Here is a 19,946-nt window from a genome sequence, read left to right on the forward strand (position 1 = left end):
TACACCATTTTCTTGTACAAGATGCAGACAAACCCAGTAACACTCCTAGCAATAAAAGTACTTGCTTTTGTGACACTACAAGATTTGGCCTCTCTATATGACCAGAAACTAGACTTGAAATGCTGGTACTTTTAACTATCCTGAAACAAGTCACAATTTATGAAGCTACATAACCCGACACTGAAACAACTTAAAGGGAAATACCCAAATAGAAACCACAACCTTAAAAGCACACTCCTGCAAGCAGAAAAATGTATCATTAATTACAACATGTAGTTCAGCTTGAACTCTGACAAGATTAAAAACAGTAGCAAGCACTAAATATGCAAGCAGACCGCTTCAAAATTTGGCCCAGGTACACGATACTTGATCTGAATTCTAATTACAAGGACACTAGTAATTAAGATTAAATTAATATGCTCTATTCCAAAACTGAATATTGTATTCAGAATAATATTCTGTGATGAAAATAGTTTGCTGTCCCATATAAGAACACATGCAAACAGTGCTGAAGATTAATGCACCAATTACAATTGGTGTATATTGAATTCTAAGCCTACACAAATAAACAAATAAAACTCATTTTTGTGCTTATTTAAGGATTAATTTCCAATTAAAAAATATTAAAAGAAGTTATTTTATTTATACTTCAGAATCCAAATACCTGAACATATTCTCACTTGGAACTAGACTACAGCATTTATGGTACTTCATGTATGCTGATAATTAAACACATAAGAAGAATAAAGAACAGGATTACTTTAAACAGTCCTAATTAGAGACTTAGATGAGAAGTATAAGAATACAAAACTTTGTTACACATACATGCTAACAATAGTGATCATACAACATTTTTTAATTCTTCCAGCAGAACTTTGGCAACTAACCAAGCAATGTAATATGAATTTTGCTAATAGACTCCTCAGGTATTTTATTTACCAAATATTGTTCACAGCAGGAGCACTTATCAATTGGGCCACTCAACAATTCACTAATGTTTTTTTCAGTGAGGATGAAAACTTTACATACTTCAGTAAGCTGCTGGACCTTCATACTAAAAAATGAAACACCATCAAATTGGAAGGAAGAACAATTACTATTAAATTCTTCAAAGTTTAGATGAAGTGTCGCTTTAGAGTGCCTTTAATCACTAGCAAAATGATCAGTGTTTCATCTTCTAAAGGGAATTAATTAAGTCTAGAGCAGTTTATTAATTCTGAAAAAATACAGTAAAGAACTAAGCTAAATCACAATAGTGGTATCTGTGTTTAAAAAACAACAGTATATTTTGTCTTCTAATTTCAAATTGTTATCATCACGTAAGCATCCCTACTTACTTCTGCATGCGTACATCTCTTGAGTCTGCCTCTGAATGTAGATAAATCACTGTAAAGTTATTCCTGCGACATTGTTAACTGCTCTAAAAATTTTCATAACCAAAGACAATTCTGTCTTCACCTTAGATTCTGACTAAACGAATTCAAAAGAGAAGTGCTTTCTTTTCATTGGGTCTCTTTCACCTACCATTCAGGTATTTGTCTGTTTTTGTGTAATGATCATGTTATTTGGAAAGCACATAAAAACTGGCACACTGTATAAAACAACTGCACCCTGCTCTTTCTCATATTTTTAACTCATGAATAAACATGATATGTCCAAATAGATGTATCCATTGTGAAAGAGCAGTGAGTATTTTAAGAGAAAAAAAGTTTGTTTTTAAAACAGAAGGTTTAGAAACATCTTAAAATTAACTCTTCCTCTAGTGTTTGGAAGAATAACAAAACTAAGTTTTCTTTGCAGTCTGCTGATGTTTAATGTTGGATTAATAAGAGATTCCATTACCAGTAATAAAATATGATAAACTTACTAGAAGCCTTACAAATCCAACTCAATGAGTAATACCTACTGACTAGATAAGCACTGCTTGTACCTTAAACTCTCTTTACCTATGTACAGTTATTGTACAAGCGCATCACACACAAGATGACAGAAGGGAAAAATTTTGAATATAAGACTATTTTTGAAGTATTTTAGCTATTATACTAGTAATGTGTGCATTCAGTCAAACCTACTTCTTTCAACAATCCTCCTTTTACCCAGTGGGGTTTGGAAATACTACTTTTTTTTTTTACCAGCAGTTAGATTTCATTTTGCCTAAAAACAACAGAAAAAACCCTCTGGTTTTGAGACACAAGCAATTTTTTGGGACATATGTTCTTTGATGTGTGGTGTGCGGTGTAACCTTTCATCTTATTTACTCTGAGCAATTTTTTCCAAGTAACACAAATAAAAAAAGAGGAAAATGTAGAGACAGGCATTTAAAAATCATACATGCTTCATCATTCCTAAGCATGATTGTTTCCGTGGATAAATCCTCTCTGTCTCAATCTTTTTGTGCCGTTTATCACTGAGGTGTTGTGACCAGGAACACAGTGCTGGACAGACCAGCTAACTCTGGGCCCTTGAAAATTCAGTCTGTTAACTTCTGCATCACCTATTTTGAACCTGCTCTGGAATACTGAGTAGGAGAGTTTTCTGCAGGCAACACAGATCTATTAAAAAACATGACCTGTGACAAAAATCAATGTGCTAATCTCAAGCCAAACAGCAGTATCAGAAGCATAAAAAAGAGATAACCTAAGATAAAACGTCCCCAAATTTACTTAGACTAGCTTGACAGGTTTACCAGGAAAAAAAAAAAAAAAAAAGAAAAGAAAACCAAATAAAAGTAAGTCTACTCACAGGCACTTTAACAAGGCAAAAGAATTTAATACGCAGCTGACTTTGTACCTAAACACATGGATACCATTTGGAGCAGGGCTGCAATTGAAATTTGCTGATGCTAAACATGAGGGAAAACGCCAGAAAAAAAAAATATAAATGTACAAAGGAAACTTCATTTTCCAGTGCTGAACGGCACATGCAAAGCCTGCTGCCAAGAACCCTCGGCGAGAGGGGAGCGGGGCGACTGTGCCAGCATCGCTCGGCCCCGACGGCGGGGACAGAGAAGATGCTCGGGACACAGACTCCTGGCCCGGCAGGGCAAACCTACCTCGCTTCTTCACCTAGCCCGCTCGGGAGAGCCTCCCGCCGGGCGGGCAGGGCAGGGCAGAGCAGGGCCGGGCAGAGCCGCTCCTGACAACCCCCCCGCCCGGGGTGCCGCGGAGCCAGGGACTGCGGACGCAGAGCCCCGCCGCGCTGCCCGGGGCCGCACCCCCGCTACCGTAACCCGCCGGGACAGTTTCGGAGGGCCGCTACCTGCGCCCCCTCATCCCATCAAGCCCCCGGAACGGGCTCGGCAACTGGCACGAAGCCTCCCCGCGGAGAGGAGCACCCACACCCCGTTGGGGGCGCACCCGCCCGACTCCCGCCTGCGGACTCTCGGCCTGCGGCGACCGACCCCGGGGAAGTCTGGTGCGGCCTCGGAGGGAGGAAAGGGGGGCAATAAGAGAAAACCTCCCTCGCCACCCTCCCCATCGCCGCTACCCTGCAGCCCTGAACCTCCATTAAAATAAAGTTTTCCACGTCTTTCTCCAGCCGGGGTTAGTTCCTGCGATTTTTGGGTACGAGTCTTCAGCGCCCGCCCGCCGACAGAGCCCCCTCGCCCCGGTGCGCGCCCGCGGCCGCCCCGCGTACCTGGGATTGGAGCTGTTCCAGTAGACAGCGTAGCGGTCGGCCACCGCCTTGGCGCCGGGCTCCTGCCCGCGCACGCACACCCACAGCGCCGCGGCCGCCAGCAGCAGCATCTCCACGTGCGGCATCTCCGCCCGGCCGGCGGCGCAGCGAGGCGGGATGCGGGGAAAAAAATTAAGAAAGGGGGGGAGAAAGGAGAATAAAAAAATAAGGGGACGGGGGGCAGGCGGGACCGGGAGGGGGTAAATAAATAAAAAGACGCGCAAGCGGTGGGTTCCGCGGTGAGCCGCGCCGCAGCAGCGAGCTGAGGACGCCTGGCGCCGCAGCCGAACAGCCGGCGGGCGAGGGCGATCCGCGGCCCCTCAGGGAGCCTTATCCCGGCACGGGGTGGCAGGGGCCGAGGCGGGTGTCGGCGACAGGCGGCGGGCGGTGCTCATTCACCGGGAGTCCCGCACGGAGCCCACGGCACGACATACACTGGCCCGCCGGCGCGGCGGGCGGGCGAGGGGCGGCCGCTCCTCTGCCCCCTGCGAGCGGCCCCGACGCGCGGCTCGGGCTTCGCGGGGATGGAGGCAGAAAGTGAGCTGAAGAACGGCGGAGAAGAGCGGGCAGGAGGAGGAGGGGAAGGAGATCTTTCCCACGGGGGGTCCTGGCAATGTATTAAAGGCGGCCGGCTGGGAGCGGGACGAGGAGTACCCGCAGATCTTAAAGTACAAAGTTTCTGTCTTCCGTCCTGGCCCTCCGCTCCCCGCAAATGAGAAACAAACAAAAAGAGGGGGGAAAAATAGGGGAATGGAGGAGAAAAAAGGGGGAAGGGGGGGGAAGCAAAACCCCCGAGGAGTTTGCTCGCTGCGCTGATGGAGTTGAGGAGCCTGTTCTGCAGCACGGTGTCTTGAAGGAGACTTTGTGGAGTGGTTTTCTTGTCCTTCCTGTTCCTGGGCGGTGGATGCACCAAGGACTAAGCAACAGCAAAGGCGAAAAAAAAAAAAGGAGGGGGCGTCGGAAAAAAATGGACGGCCAATCCAAGAAATATTGCGGCGTGGAAACCAAGGGATGGAAGTAAAAAAAAACAAAAAAAAAAAAAAAAAAAAAAAAAAAAAAAAAAAAAAACAAAAAAAAAAAAAAAACAACACCAAACAAACAAAAAACTGTTTTATGAGAGGACGTGGAGAAAAGCAAAACCTCGGAGAAGTGGAAAATCAAGCCTGCAAACTCCTCTGACGATGCTGGTCTTGGCTGGCCTCTCCTGCTCGGGGAACGAATGGAGCAATACGGCGAGGTGCGGAAATCTCTTGTTTCAGCCTCTCGGAGCCTCTCTGCGATAAATCAGGGTCCAGTCCCGTGAACATCAACTTCTGCGGAAGGACAAAACAGTTTGAAAGAGCAGGGAGAGGGTGAGAGAAAAAGAATCCACCCCTCAGATGACTACATAAGGAGATCTTAAAAAAAAAAAAAAAAAAAAAAAAAAAAAAAAAAAAAAAAAAAAAAAAAAAAAAAAAAAAAAAAAAAAAAAAAAAAAAAAAAAAAAAAAAAAAAAAAAAAAAAAAAAAAAAAAAAAAAAAAAAAAAAAAAAAAAAAAAAAAAAAAAAAAAAAAAAAAAAAGCAACCACCCCAGATCTTCTCGGTCTTGCCCAACAGCTGCTCCCCCTTTCCCTCCGAAGCAGCAGCAAAAGCAGCAAGGAAAAATATACCACGCCAGCAGGCAAATAAATAAACTTGAATGCAGCGGCAGGCAGGGAGGGATCGTAAAGAGCGACGAGGATTGGAGGGGCAAAAGTCAGTTTTGAAAAAAAAATTGCTTTATGGGAGGAAAAAAATCTTTAAACAGTCACGCCCCCTTTTGCAATGACCGGTCCCTTCACTGCGTGTAAATCCGACATCAGCAACCTGGAAAAGCTAGGAGCCTGGCGTGCTAAGCTGTCTCTGTGCATGCGTGTGTGCGACGGGCAGCCGCAGAGATATATACGCGGTATAGCGAGGTACGCACGCACACACATACACACACACACACACACATACATACATGCACAAGCGTGTGTCCGAGGCGGGATCTGGCGCCGGTGTGCGTGAGGGATGAAGGCGAGGAGGAGGTGTAGGCAGCCAGCTCGGAGCACGGCTGCTGCTGCTTGATCATGTGGGATTTTTGCATGCAGTTTACTTGGGAAAGGGGGGGATTTGCCAGCGCAGCCAGTCAGGGCACAGCCTGCTGTTTGCTTACAGATTGCCTTTTTTTTTTTTTTTTTTTTTTTTACACCTCGACCTGATTGGCTTGCAACACGAGAAGGAAGGTGTCGTCCCGGGCTTCTCCTCCTCCATGCCAAAAAAATACCCAACCCCACCTTCTGGAAACCTGACTAATTGAATTACTAAGACATCGGAGTGGTTCCTGTGCAGCCTTACTGCTAAAGGTAACCATTTCAACGCCGGATGCTGCGACAGGCTAATGCGCGGGGGCAGGGGACGGACGAGTTTCCGCCCGCCACGAGAAAAAAACAGTGTGCCGAGTAATTCCACCGAAGCAGAAAAACTCTTTCCCTGCGTTCCCCCGCACACCGCAGCGCTGCGGGAGCCGGCGGAGGAAAAAGGGCTCCGCCAATGTGCAGATACCGCAGCCCCGACACCACTGGCGCCGGGGGCAGGCGAATGGTGGGCCCTCCACCACCAAACCCCGGCATCCCCGCATCCCCTCGGGCAGGTGAGCGGCTCCCGCGGTCGGGGCGGGGCCGGACGGGACTGGGCCTCCCCCGGGCGCTCCCGCCGCTCCCGCCCGCCGGTGTTGCCGGGGTGACAAAAGGCAGAGCGCCTCCCGTCCCACCCCACCCCACCCCACCCCACCCCACCCCATCCCATCCCATCCCATCCCATCCCATCCCATCCCATCCCATCCCATCCCATCCCATCCCATCCCATCCCATGCGGGGCCCAGTCCCTGCGCTCGCTCCCTGCCTCCCTGCGTCGGGATCGGCGCAGTTCGGAAGCGCCCCGACTCCCCCCAGCGGCGGAGCCCGGCGGTGCAGGGCGGGCGAGTCCCGGAGGGGGGATCAGCGGTGCCATGGCATAGGGTTGGTTGTTTGGATTCCTGATGGAAAATCCTTTTCTTCAACGTGGAAAGGCGTTCCAGGTTGATCTTCACCGATCATGCCACCCAACCTGACGGAAATTTCTGCTCTTCTTCTCGGAAGCGACTGAAGAGACGGAGTTGAAAACAAACATCAAACCCCTTGGGTTTGGATTTTTTTTTTTTTTTAATTTTTGGAGTATGTTTTTTGTTTGTGGGGTTTTTTTGTTTGTTGGTTGGTTTGGTTTTTAGCACAGATTTTCAAAGCTTTACTATTGAAAGCCTAAAAACTTGTCTCCCCGTGGTCTTCCCTCAGACTTGTTTTCAGTATGTTGACATCTGTAGAATAGTTAGCAGTGTACAAAGTACATCAGCTAAGTACGTAGCCCATGTATAACAGGCACCATAAACCAAACTCTTTTCTTCGTTTATTTTTGTTAAAAGAATCCCAACAATTCTGATTTTTTTCACCATCTTTGGACTTAATTCTTTTAATAGGCATGGACACATCCAGTGTTTCCTTAGTCTTTTTTCTCCAGCACACACAGACATGTGGAAATCACTGTCATTACAGGAAGCAGAATAAATAACACTTTTTTTCCCCCCATGAAGAATCTCCTCAACCTCATTTGTAAGAAGAGTTCATTTCCTCTTCTCCCCTCCTTTGTTCTCCTTGTGAGAAGTATCACAGGGAAGGAGTGAGGGGTCAGTTTGTACAATTTAAAATACCTTTTAATAGCAAAGTCAGACCTTAATTTAGTATATAAATTGTCCTTGCAGGACTACAATACTTGTATTTTTCTTTGACACACAGAAACCTGTGAAAAGAAGACAAGCTATTAATAATTAAAAAAGAGAAATCCTCCAACGAAGATTAACAACGTGAAGATATACTTTACGTAGCAAGTAAGCTGTAGGTGGTTGTAGTTTATAGACAATACAAAGACATAAATGCTGAGGATTCAGGATGTAAATTAATTCCTTGAGCAAAGCAAATTACTGCTTTAGTGAACAGAAAGTGATATTTTTGTTATGTCATAACCAATTCATATGAACTCATCAAATATGCAGTACTCAGGAACATGCCAGCTTCTAGCCCACTCTCCATTTTCATGATTACACGATTAAACAATTATTGATATCATAGTTGTTAACTGCTTCTGTGTTTCAATGGCCTCTGGCATTAACCTTCATTTAGCAGGAAGGTTGTCAGTGAGAGATTCAACATCGATGAAACTACTCTGAATATGGTGTTTAGAAAAATTAGTATGTGTGCACAGTAAGTGTCTGAAAATGCTTCTGACAAGCCTGTGTAGCTTCCCATGGATCCTTGAGTCTTTAATGTACATTGTACAGCATGATGCAGTGACTTCCTATGTATTGGTATGCTGTGCTGCAGTCACTATGCTGATTGATCACATATCTCAAAATAATTAAACTAAGCACAGCCTGACTTTTGTTTCTGAGGAAAAAGTGGTGTACCTGTAGATTGTCTTTCTTTGCTGATTTCCCTTAACAAAGCACACGGTATATGTATAATGGTTCAGTATCTTGAACAGATACACAGGACTTAGGGTGTTAAAATGTAGATAGTGTTATTAAAATATAGTTTAGGTAATTTGCTTTGGTATTCAAAGATACTTTAGCACCCATCAAACAGAAAATAGAAAATGTATCTCTACGTTATTCCTATAGCTTGTGTGTATGACTTTTATCTTTTATAAATCTGAGCAGCTTGTGTGTATGATTTTTATCTTTCATGAATTTGATCAGTGCTTCAGAAGTTAAACTAACTAGTAGGGCCCAATCCATCTTTTCCTGACATTAACTCCACTGACTTTAATGAAGTTAAACAAGCAAAAAGCATGGGCTTTTTCCTTTTGTTAAAACCTGGAGAATTAAGAATTAATTTTCATATTCTGGAAGAATAAACGTATATTGCAAATTAGTGAAAAATATACCTGCATTTTAAAACTTTTTTTTCTAAATTTTGTGGAAATGTGTATTTTTAAATCATATGGTAACATTTGAGTAGAATTTTATTAAAGGTACCCAGACAAAACCCAAATATAATCCTATAGTTGGTATGTGTTTAAATCATCTGTGATGTTTTTTTAAAAGGCTGTACAAAAATGCAGCTCTTTTTTTTTAATCAGTGGTTTCCCTGGAAATGTGTTTTTCAGGACCTGAAAGTATCATACTTTCTTATATTTTTAATCACTCTCTGATTTCATAAACGTGTTGCAAAAAAATTACTTAGAAGCAACCTCAGCTTCAAGTTTTGCAAACTGATAACTAAAAAGGGTGGCTCATCATTAAAAATCCTCTCATTTTTTACAGTAATCCCTGATACTCTAAGTTGTCAAAAAGTAATATAGAACAAGATCTTAGACGAATTTCCATATGAGAGGAGTGGGTACCAGAGGCATAAATACTGTTAGAAAGGATCACTGATTTTTTTGTAGTGAAGTGTGTTCATAATTTGATTGCAAATATTCTCAACCAAGGTAAGACTTTTCTTTCTGGGTGATTTCTCTAACTGAAGGGTATTTTTTCTTCTTAGATAGATTTACGTGTGGGAGACTGTGTGTATGTACTCCATGTGTAGATTTTTCTTTTTTTTTGGCCTTCTATTGTTTCCCCCTAGGAGGAGGAAATAATCTTATGAAAGAGAACAGAAGGAAATGGCTTCACATGAACCTGTCCCAGTACTTACTTGTGTGTGTGAGTATTTTCGGCTCACTAGCACAGAGAAATTAAATGGAGATTCTTGATATTCTTTTTATTAAACTGTCTGGCAAGTCCCTTGCTTCCCTAACCCTCATTTTCTACTCTACCAATCAGAGATAACATACATGCTTACTTTGCTGTGATATACTGAGGCTCAATAACTTCATGTTTTTAGATAGTCAAAGGACTAGCTTGGAAATCCTTATATAAAAGAAGAAAATGCCATAACACAAAATACAGTAATGAATTCTAGACAACTTTTGGGGGCATATCATCCAGTGATACTTTCAGGCATGTTATTTTGTCCAGAAATCATTCATGTTCCTTTTTGCATTGGAGTTTGATATTTGTTCTTAAGAATTTGCTATTGTTTTTAATAAAAATTATCTGCAGTTGTGAACTTTGGTTATCAAGTTTGTCAGCTCAAAATCTATGCGCCTGGCTGAACAATCAAAAGAGCTTTTGCTCGCAAAGTAGGCAACACCTCTTCAACACATAGCTATTCGGGTATTAGTCCAGAAATTTCCAAAGCATAATACTTTGAGAAAAACTGAGAAGAAAACAAAAGATTTCCTGGCTTCATATAGCTGTTTTATGACTTTTTTTTCCCCAAAGCTTATGAGAGAAAGAATTACAAGCTATGAGATTTTCAAAAACATAGGGGTAAGCAGAGTACTTATCTGCTCCCAGAGACAATAGAAAAATCCACTTTGAAGTTCAGTGTAATGTCACCTCCGTGTAAGTAGGCAATAACTTAGATATAGTGTGTTGCCATTCAAGTTCATGTTTGTCTGTCTTTATACATACTTTTGCTCATGTTTGTTAAATATCTAATTATGAGGAGTTTGTTTGTTGACACACTTTAAAGAGCTTGAAATTTATGCCTTCATGAAGGTGTATTTTTAATACAGCCAGTTTGAAAGGCCAAATAAAAGCATTTGTTTCTACTTACTCAAGTTTCTGGCTTTACAAAATGTAAAGCCCATTGCACTGACTTGTCATTAATATTGATTCAATAAGAATAACTGAAATGACTTATCAATAAAGCCAAAGCAAAAGAATCCATGGTGCTAGGATAAATATATAACTTTCCTTTTTCCTATTCACTTCAATTCCTTAACATGTTAATTTAAAGACCTTTTGAAAGATTTTTGAAAGCTATTACTCAATCTTAAATTATTATAGAACCAAGATCTTACAAAACCTCCAATTTTGGTATTATCAATGCAAAAGTATTTAAAGCTTTTAGGTGCAAGAAAGATTTTGTACTATACTGTAAAAATAAAAAAACAATACCCAGAGGCAATGGACAGTATTAATATAGCTATGGCAAAGATTGCTGTTCACTCTTCTAAAAAGCTCTGTATTGAGCAGATACACTATACAGGTTATACAGATTATGTTACATGAGCAGGCTCCCATTTCAGCATCTGTGCATCTCCTATGATGACATGGCACGATTGAAACCAGTTAAGGTAAAGGTAAATATTAATCCTCTTTGACCTTGTGATACTTTTAAATGATCTTTTGTGTTACTTGCTGTTCCAATGGCCATGCTGAGACTGCATTTTTCCAGAGTCCTCTTGATGAAAGTTAGCTTTTCAGGTTTCTTTCTTTGCACTGAGTAACTGCAGCTGGTGGTCTAGAACAGCAGTGTTTGCTTAGAAACTCTGTTTGTGAGCAGTCTTTTCAAAATAGACAGAAGGAGATTAAAAGAGAACAGATAAACAAAACAAAACCCTCATAGAACAAAGAGGTACATATGCATAAAAACCTGAATATTGAATTCAAAATAATATGACAAGAAATGGGTATTTGCAGGTATATGTGCTTTTTGGTTTTGTAGTGATACATTGATTAGTGAATAAATCATTGGTCTTTCTTATGGGCATGCTGTCTTTTGGTTATTGCTTATTAAAGTCTTGTTGCAAGGGATGGACAGCTAGCAGGTTTTTTTTCTGTCTCTGTCCAGATAAGTGAAGAAAAACAAGTTAGAAAATCAAGGCACGGGTGCACTACTGTTATCACCTGAAAAAATGATGAAAATCCTGTACTTAATTGCCTTCAAGCCCTGTGTAGTAAACATGACTGTTAATTTTTATTATTAATAGCATACTTTACAAAAATAAAAAGATTCACAAGATACCTTTTAAAATTTTTTAGAATTTAATCAACATTCAAGATCATTTTCAATTTAAGTTTGTGAAACTGCAACCATTATTCTTGCTGCTCATTTTACGTATGAATCATAAGCTGTATAATCATAACAATTCCTACTGTTGCAAAACCTGGTGCTTACTTGTGCATATCTTCCAGTACATTGCAAAGTCTTAGACTTTGACACTGTTGCCTCATCACACAGCACCACCCATCAACTAACATTACTCACATTAGTGAAAATGAATCAACAGGAAAAAAAAAACAACCGAACAACAAAGAGCTGCAAAGTAGGTTATTACAGATTATGTCACAGTTCTGCTCTGCTAGCAGTGGAGGCACTTTCCCTGATATGCAGCAAAAGTAATAAGTAAAGTTTTGTAGCCTAAGGACAGCTGTAAGAAGTTTGTATGCAAAGTAAACGGCATGTGATAGTATTTCCATTCAGGATACTTCAGAGTTCTTTTGCTAACACAGGCTTAGCATGCATTACATGCTATACAGCTGTTTGCAGAGAAGATGCTTTCTTAGCGAAAGGATCAGACCTGGCAGTGCATTGTTAGGTGCCATGGATGTGCAGATGGTCTTCAAGATGTCTGTCAGCACTGTATAAAGATTACCCCCGTGGGTATTTGGTGCGGCTTCTTGCTCACGCTGTTTACTTTGTGGAACCACAGTTCCACTGGTACTGCAGCAGTGGAACAAGGTCCTTTGTGTTATGGAGAAAATCTAATCTGGTTAAAAGAACAAACAGAAACAAGACTGATATATATTATTGCAGTTAATTAGTAAGAAAATTCTGGAAAAGTCTGTGTGCAACTCTGAACTTTGGAAGGTGTTAGCTGGAAGAAAGAAATCTCAGAGGTTTCCATGATGAAATGCTGGAGATTTATTTACTGTAGGCAGTGTGGAAGACACTTGCGCTGTCTTTAGCTATACTGTTTGTACTTCAACAACGTTTTTAATTAAAAAGCCAGTTCTTTGAAACGTGACTAAGAAAACACACCCTTTTCTTCAAAAACTACTTGTCTGCACAGTTTGCAGAGCTGAGCTTGAAAGAGTGAAACCCAAGTGTTTTTCAAATAGCAGATATCACATTCATGGTTGGGTAGCTGGTATTTGCAGCCCTGTATTTATGTGAACTCCTATACGAAATAGAATGAGGAGAGTTAATCAAAGACCTTTAGGAAAGCAATTAAACCACAACTTCCAAGACAGGGACAGGAGAAACGGGACATTTTCTTAACCCTCTTTATTCCTAAATCAGTGAGGTTCACTAATATAACACTTCTGCTGTAGATTTTGTAAGAAACCTTTTCCACTGCATATAGTATATCAAGTTTGGCTGACTCTTGAATTCAAGGAGATTAGACTCGGGCAAACAAGAACAGTGCAGAATTAGCTACTGTGTATGATTCATGCCAACAAAACAGACATCAGCCTGACAAATGCCAGTCTGATAATCACATGGAAAGCTAGATGCAGAAAACCAATAAGGTTAAAATTTTTTTAAGACTGGTTAGCAAGACTTTGGTTATGGTCTCATTGTCAGTGGAAGTGCAGTGGATGTAGTGGAGAATGAATTTATGAAAACATTGCAAAAGTTTGAATGACATTGTCTGCTTTATGCCAGTTCTAAGAATATGATTCTCCTTATGATCAGCTATGCCATAGCTTTGTAAAGCATTGTACTGTTAGAGGAGAAAATATAAGAAATTTATTTTATCGGACCATAATGTCAAAAACTTAGATGAGTGAAAGTAGTCTTTTGGCACTTTTGATCCTTCTTGCTTCATTATGATTTTTTTTTTACAAGTTCCATCTCAGATGAGCTTTCGTACAGACTTTACTGCTTAATGAAAATTATTCATTAAAATATTACTTTTTAAAATTGAAGTTACAGGATACTTGTACAGTTAAGAAATTAATTTCACACCTTTTTGGCAATCATTTGCTTTTACTGTCCTTCATTTTGGACCTTGGCCATATGCACTTCAAAGATATGCATCTTATATTTGACATTGGAAAGGTGTTCTCAAAACTAATTTTTTTCAACTTCCATTTCAAAGTGAAGAAAACAGAGGAGATAGTGGGATCCAGCTAACAGATGACTAAAGAACAGTTCTGAAATGTAGGGCTATCTTACAATTGTTCAAGGAAAATGCCAAAATCAAGAATTGAGAGGCTACTGATAAATCATAAAAGGATAGTAATAAAATCTTTACAAGAATTCATTAGCAGATAGTTAGAAGGGATTAACAATACCTTGTAAAATACACTGAGTATTCTTAGATCATTTACTGTTTCCATAAACGAAAGAAAAGAAACAGTAATTGTCTTACACTTCTCAAATCCTTTGTCAACAGGCACATGGCAGAAACAGAGTGGAAAATCATGTTACTCTAAAGGCTGCCGATGAGATCAAGAGACCTGCTATCACTTATGACAGTAAAAAGGTTTTCATTTTGAGTGACATTTGATGTTTTCCACTGTGCAAATGTTGCTACGTCTTCTCTGAGCATAGAAAAGGAGTAATGATTAATTTTGGGCAACTATTAAACCTTACTTCTGAGTGGGGGGGAAAAGGGGGAAGAGGAAAAAGTAAAACTTGGACAAATCAAAACATGACACTCTGAGGGCTGAGGTCAACAATTGCAGTGGGGCTTTTTATTACTAAGTTACTTAGGATATGACCAGATGAATATTGCTCTAACATGTATTAGAATATCACAACTTTCTCAGAAGGAATTTGCCACTTAATTTATTGCTGCCTCTTCCCATTTAACAAATAATAAGCTGCAGAGTGGATGTTCTTTGTGCTAACACAGTGTATCACTAGGATTGGAACTGCAATACAGTAGTGCTCAGTAAAATCTCCTGGTCCTAGAAATTGCTGTGTGAGACTATCATACATGAAGCATATTCATTTCTCATTATCTTTGGTGGAATAAAGGATGTTCGAAATTGTACAGGAATGAATTCAACAAGATTAGACCTACCTTGTTTACATCTTCCACGACTTACAGCAAAATAAAATTAGTGTGTTGTTATAAAGTATACCTCTTTGTGTGGAGAATCCATGCAAACTGTCAGAAAGAGTGACTTGCAAGTCATTTATGAGAAAAGCTGCAGCAAGACATCTAACACAGTCTTACCAATATCATGCAGATCTGACACTGCACAGTTTCCTAAGCATAGCTTGTACCTGAAAGATCATGCACCACTGCACAGGCTTTAAGACTTAAGAGATTCTTGTATCTGTAGTGTAAAATTACATATGTGATAGTCAGTAAATCAAGATTAATAAAATGTATGATACATTTTTATTAATAATTGAAAAGCTTATGTGAAACATCAAGGAATATTAAACAGAGTTGAAGTTCTACCTGCAAACTTATCCTCACCAACAAAAACACTATGCATTGTGGATCAAGAAAGTCTAGTACATTGTATTTAGTGTAACTGCCAAAACAGCAAAGGATATCATTATAGCACAATAAATTACCCTATAGTATAAAGCCTGATACAACTGTTTATATTGTTAGGCTAAATGTGGAACTATAAAGCTTTTTTGCAACAAATTTCATACATTGTATACAAATTTCATACATATTTATATACCTATAGAGAGAGAGATATCTGGAAGAGAGATGGAAGAGAGATGGAAGAGAGACGTCTGGAAGAGAGCAATTTTTTTTTTCCTGAAAGTCTTGGAAAGTTATAATCATAGTTTAAAATAAGTAACTCTCAATTTTTCCTTTGTGGTCATCAATTCCACCTCTCCAAAGAACCTCATAAACACAATGGGCCCGATGCCAAAACAAAAATTAAATGCTTGTGTGATCCCCAATGGAAGACATACTTTAACTATGAAGTATTCTCACAAGAAACCTTGTAACCCTTACATGAAAGTGAATGATCTAGAGTTTATGGCATTCATGTTTGTTGCTTTGACAGCACTGTTTATCAAAATAACTACAATTTTCAATGAAAGACTACTTAATTTTGACTATATTGCTTTTCTGTTGGAAAGGACCTATTAATAATAAGTTCACTATGTTTTTGGGGTACTTTGCAGTTGATCTAGTTTGTACCACAGCAGTCAGTTAATCCCTTCAAAGTATCATCTATTCCTCAGTTCATTATTTTCTGTAAGTGTAGGTGGAATATATTAAAGCTATGTGGAAGCATTTAAAAAAAAAAAAGTTGGAAAAGAACAGTACCCTGCATGTCAGCCCTTTAGAGAACTGAAAAAACCGATGCTTTGTTGTATTGTTTACCCAAGATACTTCCACTGTCTTTTCCCCTTTTCCTTATCTAGTGTATTTATCTGTTTTTCTTCTACTCATTTAAGAAACTGCATTTAAAAAGCAAGTTAGGTTACATTTGACAGGTATCGTTGCTCTCATATTACCCTGATATTCTCTAGCTGCTCTTTGCTTTTGTTACTGATTTGTAAGAGCTGGCTGTAATTTGGTAGTATGCATTTTGAAAGAAGTGGCAGTTTAACGTCAAGAGACACAGAAGCAGTGAAGGCCTCAGACTTGCACAGTTTCCACATACACAATATACTATTGTTTGTACTGCATATGCATAACAATTGTTTGAAAGTATCCGGCCTAACTTGCCAATAACTTCTCAGTCATGTGTATGGGCCTAGACCTTTTACAGTTCAAGTTTTTTATTTGGTCTGCTTAGAGAGATAGAGGCAAAATTCATCATGGACTTCATCATGGACTGGATTTCACTCACAGTGAGTAAGAAACCTAACAGCATCAAACAGAATATCTGCAATATGCAACACAGTCATGTTAAATACCAGAATATGGTGTCAGATCCCACAAAATTTTTTTTATTTTATTTATGGCTAACAGAGAAAAAAAACCTGAAGCATGCAAATTTCACTCCAAAGTATAAAAGAAAATTCTCTGATTTGTTGCATTCTGCAGGTATAAAGATCTTGCTCAGCCAAGGAGTGTTAAGGAGAATATCTGAAAAATAGAATTGGTTGTGAACAGGAAAATATATGAAGCATTTTTAGACACTCAGTAACTAAGTGTATTTTACAAAGAAAGGTAGAGAAGAGTTTTGTCTTCTATTTTACTAGGAGGCCTGAGGCACTTGAGTGTAGTACTTTTCTAAGAGCATCTGCTTCAAGTCTATAGATGAGACTTTTCTGTGGGTCCCTGAATTGGCTATGGATTAAAGATCACTACCAGCTCAGCAGGTTGTTGCCCACAAATACTGTGATATTGCAGTTCTGAAACCTGTGGGTCCTTTTCGTATGCTTTCCTCAGGTTCTTCAGTAGTCAGCAGGAAGACTTGCCTGATGGTATCATAGTTTGTATAGGAACTACTACATTAAGAAACTAGAACTGTGGAATACTGCTGTAGTGCCTTCTCCAGCAGTATCCAATGTACTTTTCTGTTAGAAACTGCACCAGGATCAAGCTCCATAACTCAGGAAGTACGCTGCAGAGAAAACACTGCGAAAGGCATGCCTTAGAGCTTTCATTCCATTTTCATATGTTCTCTGTGGGCCAATTTAATAGGATGCTGCAAACAAGAGGGAGAAATCACTCCTAAGGCAAGCACAAGGTGAGAAATAAAATGCAATAGTGGTGAAAATTCTAATGTGCACTGAGAGTTTGGAGTGATAGAAATTAAAAGACTGGAGTCTGGAAGAGTTTTACTACTAACTCCAGTGAAATTAGAATTTTGCCAAGTTTAATGTAGCATAATCCAGGCCAGGATTTATGAACACCCTGCATGTAGATACCAGGCAGCACCAAGCTGTATTTAATCAGATAGGGAGTGGAAACTCAGAGCATGCTGTCTGAGACAAGTAGCTTCAATAAATAGTGCCTTTTAATATCTTTACGAATGTGTTCCACCATCTTTCTTAGACAAAGAAAAAGCACTGCACCAAACTTTAATATCATCAATTGTTTTTGGTTTTGTTAAACAAACTATATTCTCTTGCTGGTATTTTTTCATTACCCTCTCAGCTTCACAGATCAGCACTCCAGTCCCTCGTCTCCTCTATTCAAATCTGCTTCTTTGCTGTTGCAAATACTTAGTTAAATCCATGTGACTGCTAAGAAGTTAAAAGAGCAACATGATTCTATCCAGAATAAAATACAGTTGTCACAGTCATAAGAGTACTCACAACCTAGATTTTTCAGCAGTCCAGATCTGATATTTGTTTGTTCCACAACCTTTGACAAATCATTTAACCTCACTGATTCACAACTTACATATCTGAAAAGCAGATTTAGTAATAAGTGCCTACTTTTCACAGGTGTTGAGGGGATTAATTAATCAGTGTTTGTAAAATCCCTTGGATGAAAGGCACTAAACTTAAAAAAAAAAAAAAAAAAGGTAGGCTTAGAATTCTAAATGCCAGAAAGGACTATTATAATAATTTATTTAATTTAATATTACAGTTCCTATAAATTCACTTCATTTGACTGTGTGATTGCTGTCTCTCTCTTCTCATCATGTCCAGTCTTAAATTTAAAGAAAATTTGAGGGGTGGACAATCTGATATCCCAGGACAGCTGTAATGTGGTGGTGATATGTAAAACTAGTTCTTATAAGACTGGATCAAACTTGCTGAGCTACAGCTTTTATCATTTTTTATTTCTTCTACCTGTTGTCTGCTATGTATAAGTGGTCTATTACCATATTTTGCATCTTCTCTCCTAGTTGATGCTTACTTTTCCCTCTGCCTGAAAAATCTCTTTGATAAACTGGACTAACTGAGTGACTCTAGAGCTGAGAAAAAAAACACTTTTAAGTTTTCCATTAATTTCTGTAGTTTTTCACAGAATAATTTCAGAATTTTCAGCACTTTTTTGTTGTGCTTACTAGAACTGAATGCAAATGGACAAGCCACAGATTCTCTTGCTTCACACAAATAAGTATTTCTCTACATACACCTCTGAGCATTACTTTACATCTGTGAATAAAGTTGAATCAAACAAAGAGGCTTGGAAGCTTGATTTTCACCCTAAAGAGAAAAACAATGTCTTTTAAAGTCTTTTAGCCTATTGGTCTGCCAAAATGACCATTGTTTTCTCTATTCCCTTGCTTGTACATTAAATAAGTGTAGCATGAATGAATACTTTGCTATATTTTAATCTACTCCAGCATCATATATAGGAATATCATATTCTTCATTCACATAAGTGGCATGTAAAAATCTATGCATTCTCATGTCACACATGAGAATGTCACACATTTAAAGTTTTGGGGAGACTCAAGTTGTAAGTCAGTAACCTTTCTATGCACCTTACATTTGTTGTTTTACATGCTTTAGCACTTCTATGATCTCCAGGCAATAACTGCATCTTGCAAGAATTTCTTTCACAGAACCTCTTTCTTTTTTTTTTTTTTTTCCCCCATCTTTCTTCTTTCTTTCTTTCCTTTCTGGCATTTTGCTTTATTTCAAACTGTCTACGACTGTATTTAAAAACATTGTCTTCTTGCTCTGTGTTCCACTAGCATCTCAATATTTATACTCATTTCAACAATAAGTAAAATGCATTTTATTCAGATTTTTTATTCTGAATTAGTTAGAACACTGTAGTCGGATTTCTTCCCAACCTAAAAACTTGTATATTTCCCATTCAATAACATAAACTATATGCTTGACTTTTTTTGTCCTGTTTTTAAGGTTATGATTAAGACGTTGGTGACAAGAAAACCAGACTCTTATTAGAGTTGGGAAGAAGCAATATCATAAGCAGATACAGTAGATTTAAAATAAATTATATGCTGTAGAGAACAGAGATAGACAGACTTTCCCTGGTGTCCATCCTAGTGATTTTGCTAGTAGAGCTTCAAATACCAAGTTGAATCATCACTTTCTCTTCAAAGCTATGCCATAATGCTGCATATCTAACCATGAAGATTTTTAATCTGACTTTTAAACTACATTTGCTCATACTTCAGTCTTATGCCATTCTTGCCAGCTGTATCCATAAACAAATGTTCTTCCTTCATGGGACTTATAGTCTTGAAATGCACGTGTTTGAATTTAATTAGAAGATCTTTCAAATGAAACTGATCAGAGTTTTGTTTCTGTCTTATTGGACTAGATTGTTGTTAGAGACCAATATTCTCAGATCAGGTTCTTTCAGATATTCCACATATGGGCAGTTTTCATGATTTAATACCAAATTTACATACTTTAAGATATTTGACATTACAAGGAATTTTGATTCATCAGGGTAATACAGCAGTATACTAAAAAAGCAACACAAGGATAATAGAACAATTGCAGTTGAATAACAATAAAAATATGATTCCTATCCCAAGTGTCTCTATGCTTACCATCAAAACGCTGGGCATCTCCAGTTGCTGG

General features: G+C 39.1%; 1 protein-coding gene and 1 long non-coding RNA gene across 2 annotated transcripts in view; one reads left to right on the forward strand and one right to left on the reverse strand.

Annotated features, from left to right (window-relative positions):
• EFNA5 (ephrin A5) overlaps positions 1–3,825 on the reverse strand; it is a 204,411-nt gene extending 200,586 nt beyond the window's left edge. The window contains exon 1 of the mRNA XM_027880834.1: positions 3,637–3,825. Within this exon, the coding sequence (XP_027736635.1) occupies positions 3,637–3,761 (125 nt within the window). The 5' untranslated portion in view covers positions 3,762–3,825. The remainder of the gene's footprint in view (positions 1–3,636) is intronic.
• A 2,914-nt stretch (positions 3,826–6,739) lies between these two features.
• On the forward strand, positions 6,740–9,821 carry LOC114056029. Its single transcript, XR_003570895.1, has 2 exons — positions 6,740–6,858; positions 9,255–9,821. It is a non-coding gene; the product is annotated as an uncharacterized LOC114056029 (long non-coding RNA).
• The last annotated feature ends 10,125 nt before the right edge of the window (positions 9,822–19,946 follow it).

Source organism: Empidonax traillii, unplaced genomic scaffold (assembly GCF_003031625.1).
Source record: "Empidonax traillii isolate 1590-97213 ecotype Southwest subspecies unplaced genomic scaffold, ASM303162v1 scaffold75:size1520028, whole genome shotgun sequence".
In the NCBI taxonomy this organism is placed as follows: Eukaryota; Metazoa; Chordata; class Aves; order Passeriformes; family Tyrannidae; genus Empidonax; species Empidonax traillii.